The sequence below is a fragment of the Scyliorhinus canicula genome, chromosome 27, assembly GCF_902713615.1.
Source record: "Scyliorhinus canicula chromosome 27, sScyCan1.1, whole genome shotgun sequence".
NCBI classification, from domain to species: Eukaryota; Metazoa; Chordata; class Chondrichthyes; order Carcharhiniformes; family Scyliorhinidae; genus Scyliorhinus; species Scyliorhinus canicula.
The window spans coordinates 6,450,976-6,455,323 of NC_052172.1; the positions used below are offsets into that span (position 1 = coordinate 6,450,976).

Below are 4,348 nucleotides of genomic sequence, written 5' to 3' on the forward strand. Positions count from 1 at the left end.
CAGAGATAGATAGGTTCTTGGTTAAGAAGGGGATCGCGGATTATGTGGAGAAGGCAGGAGAATGGGGATGAGAAAAATATCAGCCATGATTTAATGGCGGAGCAGATTCAATGGGCAGAATGGCTAGTTATGCTTCTATGTCTTACGGTCTTATGGATCATCGGACAGTACAGAACTCCCTCAGTACTGACCCTCGGGCAGTGCAGGTTCACTGCAATATTCACCCTCAGGCAGTGCAGTGTTCATGCACTTTTGGCGCCCAACCTTGGAGTACTCCCTCCGTACTTCTTCTCCAACAGTGCAATATTAGTTGATACCTCCAGAAGTACTGAACCATCTCCCCCGGCGCAGCAGCACTTGCTTCCTCCTGGATTGGGATTGACACCTTCCGTATTGTGCTTCCGTCTCTGACGCGGTACTTAATGCTGACTCCACGGAGCCACTGCGGACATATTAACTGATCAGTCGCAGGGGAAAGTGTCATATCCGCCCGGGTGAACATACCGCACATACAATATCGCATATTGATTAAAATCAGTAGGCTACAGGCCAACCAGGAAACCAAGAATCGGAAATAATACTGTCTGGGAAGAATGTATTTGGGTCCAGATTCATGGATCATTGTTTTAATGCTGCCATGTAAGTTACTTGACCCTCCATTTGATGAGATTTTTTTATACAGGAACTGGAACGGTTTAACTAAATGTTTGCAATCGAACGCTCTCTTTAATGCTGAATCGGGCCGAGGAAGGCAACTTTAAAAGGCAAATAACAGGAGACCCTCGAAGAACAAGTGTTGGAATAGATGTCAGCAATTCGCATCCTATACGTTCACCTCATAGTGTTGCCTTGCTCATGAATAACATTAATAACCAGCCATTCTTTTAAAAGTAAATCATTTATTTCTCTTACAGACGTGATTTGCCAGGAGGAGCACAAGATCACCCAATCCCCGACGCAACATTCCGTCAAAAGGGGTGAAACAGTGGAGTTAAACTGCCAACAGAGTCAATCGCTGGAGTACATGTATTGGTATCAACAGAAAAAATCTGGGGGACTACAACTGCTTATGCGTTCGTATATCTATGAACCAAAAGCAACAAATGAAAAAGGCGTCTCCGATAGGTACAGTGCGACAATGAAAGATCAGAAAATTATGATCCTGAAAATCACCGCGGTGAATGCAGAAGACGAGGGTATCTATTTCTGTGCTGCCAGTAGTGTCACAGAGGTGCAAGCAGACTAACCTTCCGTTCAAAAACCTATCACATCTACAAGCGGTTCCAACGAAACAATAACTTTCATTTATATAGCGACACTGACGACCTCAGTCAAAACTTCCCAGGAAATTAAATCAACAAACATTCACTCTGGGACACAGGAGTTATTTTTGACCCCGAGGCAGCGAATAGGTGATGATATTAAGGGGGGAATTGCAGCGCCTGTGGCCCAGGAGGAGGGAGAAAAATCATTCTCCCAGCGTTATTGATGCAATGGTGACCTCTAGCGCTCGTTTTTTGCCAATACAGGTAACTATTTTAATTGGCCAATGCCCGGCTAAACGTCAAGATACAAACAAGCAACTCCGTCTCCGTCTCCATTGCTGTTTTATGATTGAGGATTTCCAAGTGAGACTTGATTTAAAAACGCCGCTCAACAGACCAATATCAGCCAATTGGAGCCGGGAGTACATGCCTATTGGATTGTTCCCTGTGCATCAGCTGATAACCTTCTCATGTGTAAACCAGACGCTGCCAGTGATTCTGCACGGGAGAGTTGAGAATTTAATCCATGCTGGCGCTCTGAATGGCATTGTTGATGGAGCATTGCGCTGCCGGGGCCGCAGTCTTGATGGAGCGCTGCACTGCCGGAAAATCAGGTCTGTGGGCGGGTCACACTATCGAATGTTCAGTGCCCAGGGAGTGCTGCTGTATCCAAGGGCCAGTACTGGTACATGGATGCACTGTCTGAGGGTCAGCACGGTGGCACAGTGGTTAGCACTGATGCTTCACAACGCCACGGTCCCAGGTTCCATTTCTGGTTTGGGTCACTGCCCGTGGGGAGTTTGCACTCCTTGTGTCTGCCTGGGGTTCCTCCGGGTGCTCCAGTTTCCATTACAGCCGAAAAAATTGCAGAACAGATCGATGGGCCATGCAGGATTGCCCCATCCTTTCCAAAAGGTTACTGGGTTATCGAGTAGTGTGGAGGCATGGGGTGTTCTTTCCAAGGGCCGGTGCAGACCCGATGGGCAGAATTACATCTTTCTATACTGTAAATGCTGTGATTCTAAGCAGATAAAATAGTCACTATCGATCGGCGCAAATAAAAAATCTCGCAAACCCGAGATGTGATTTGCGGGTGTAGCTTAATAACCCTCTCCGTAATAAATACACTCTTAGATGCGTTTACAGAAGGAAATAATGTGGACTCCTAAGAAAGGTACAGCAATAATCATGGGCGATTTTAATCTACAGATCGATTAGATGAATCGGATCAAACATTACTCTGGAAGATGGTTACCTAGAGTTCTCTGAGGACAGCTTGTTGGAACAGCGCGTTCCCGACCCAGCCACAGAGCAGGCTATTCTGGATCCGGGAATGTAAAAGGAGGGAGGATTCATTACTGACTTCTTAGCAACAGAGAACCTAGCAGTGATTAGAACACGGTGGAATGTCGCGTCCAGTCTGAGAGAGCAGAGTGGTTCAAAGACTATTGTTTCAATCTTAAATAAAGGTAATTAAAATAGTCGGAAGAAAGATCTGACTAAAGTGACCGGGAAATTGGGTTAAGTTCAGCAGAGATACAGCGGCAGATAGTTAAGCAACTATTTAATAGCAGTCAGCGATAAAGGAAGAATCTAGTGTAAGGGGACAGCGTCTGTGGATAACGAAGCAAGTTACAAATGATATCAAATTGCGAAAGAAGCAACGTACAATTCTGAGAAGAAAAGTTTTAGGTCAGACGATTTGAAAAACTTTGATACAGAAAAGAAGGACTGTAAAAAGGAGAGAAAAACCAGGGCATGAAATTATCAGCTAGAAATATAAAAACACAGTAAAAGTTTGATCAAGCATTTAAAAAGTAAAAGAGAAACGAAAGTGAACATGGGTCATGGACAGAATGAGAGTCGGGAATGAATAATAATAATAATCTTTATTAGTGCCACAAGTAGGCTTACATTAATACTGCAATGAAGTTACTGTGCAAATTCCCTAATCGCCACACACCAGCGCCTGTTGAAGACACAGACCAGATATTGTGTGTCTGTCTTCTTTATCAAAGACATAAATCACCTCCAGGTAATACTTGAATCAGAAGCAGAAAGAAAGGGAGAAACTTAAAACAATCACTGTTACCAAGGAAAGGATACTAGGAATGTTATTAGAACTAAACTCTGACTTCTCCATTGGGCCCGATTTCCTGCACCCTAGGGTCTTAATGAAGCTGACTTGTCAGATGCCTGATGCATTGTTCGTAATTTTCCAAGAAAATCCTAAAATCTGCAAACGCCCTATCAGATTTGAAAATAATGATTGTTAGCCCTCCATGTAAGAAGGGGGAAAGGCAGACATGAAACAATAGGTTTGTTAGCATAACATCTGCCATGCGCAAATGTTAGTCCAATTGTTAAGAAGGTTTGTCAGGCCAGTTCCAAAAACTTCCTGCAATCAGGCAGAATTACCATGGTTTTGTGTGTCATGTGAGAGTACCTTTAAGAAATGGATGTTTAAGCAATGTAACTTTGAGAAGGTGACTGAACAGGTAGACGAGGGTAGAGCAGTTGATGTGGTGTATATGGATTTCAGTAAAGCGTTTGATAAGGTCCCCCACGGTCGGCTATTGCAGAATATACGGAGGCTGGGGATTGAGGGTGATTTAGAGATGTGGATCAGAAATTGGCTAGTTGAAAGAAGACAGAGGGTGGTGGTTGATGGCAAATGTTCAGAATGGAGTTCAGTTACGAGTGGCGTACCACAAGGATCTGTTCTGGGGCCGTTGCTGTTTGTCATTTTTATGAATGACCTAGAGGAGGGCACAGAAGGTTGGGTGAGTAAATTTGCAGACGACACTAAAGTCGGTGGAGTTGTAGACAGTGTGGAAGGATGTTGCAGGTTACTGAGGGACATAGATAAGCTGCAGAGCTGGGCTGAGAGGTGGCAAATGGAGTTTAATGTAGAGAAGTGTGAGGTGATTCACTTTGGGAAGAATAAGAGGAATGCGGACTATTTGGCTAATGGTAAAATTCTTGGTAGTGTGGATGAGCAGAGGGATCTCGGTGTCCATGTACATAGATCCCTGAAAGTTGCCACCCAGGTTGCTAGGGTTGTGAAGAAGGCCTATGGTGTG

General features: G+C 44.3%; 1 gene segment (V, D, J or C); it reads left to right on the forward strand.

The window, feature by feature from the left end:
• The first annotated feature begins 509 nt into the window (after positions 1 to 509).
• LOC119957691 lies at positions 510 to 1,246 on the forward strand. The segment is given in 2 exon segments: positions 510 to 639; positions 915 to 1,246. Coding segments are annotated over 2 exon segments (378 nt in total).
• The last annotated feature ends 3,102 nt before the right edge of the window (positions 1,247 to 4,348 follow it).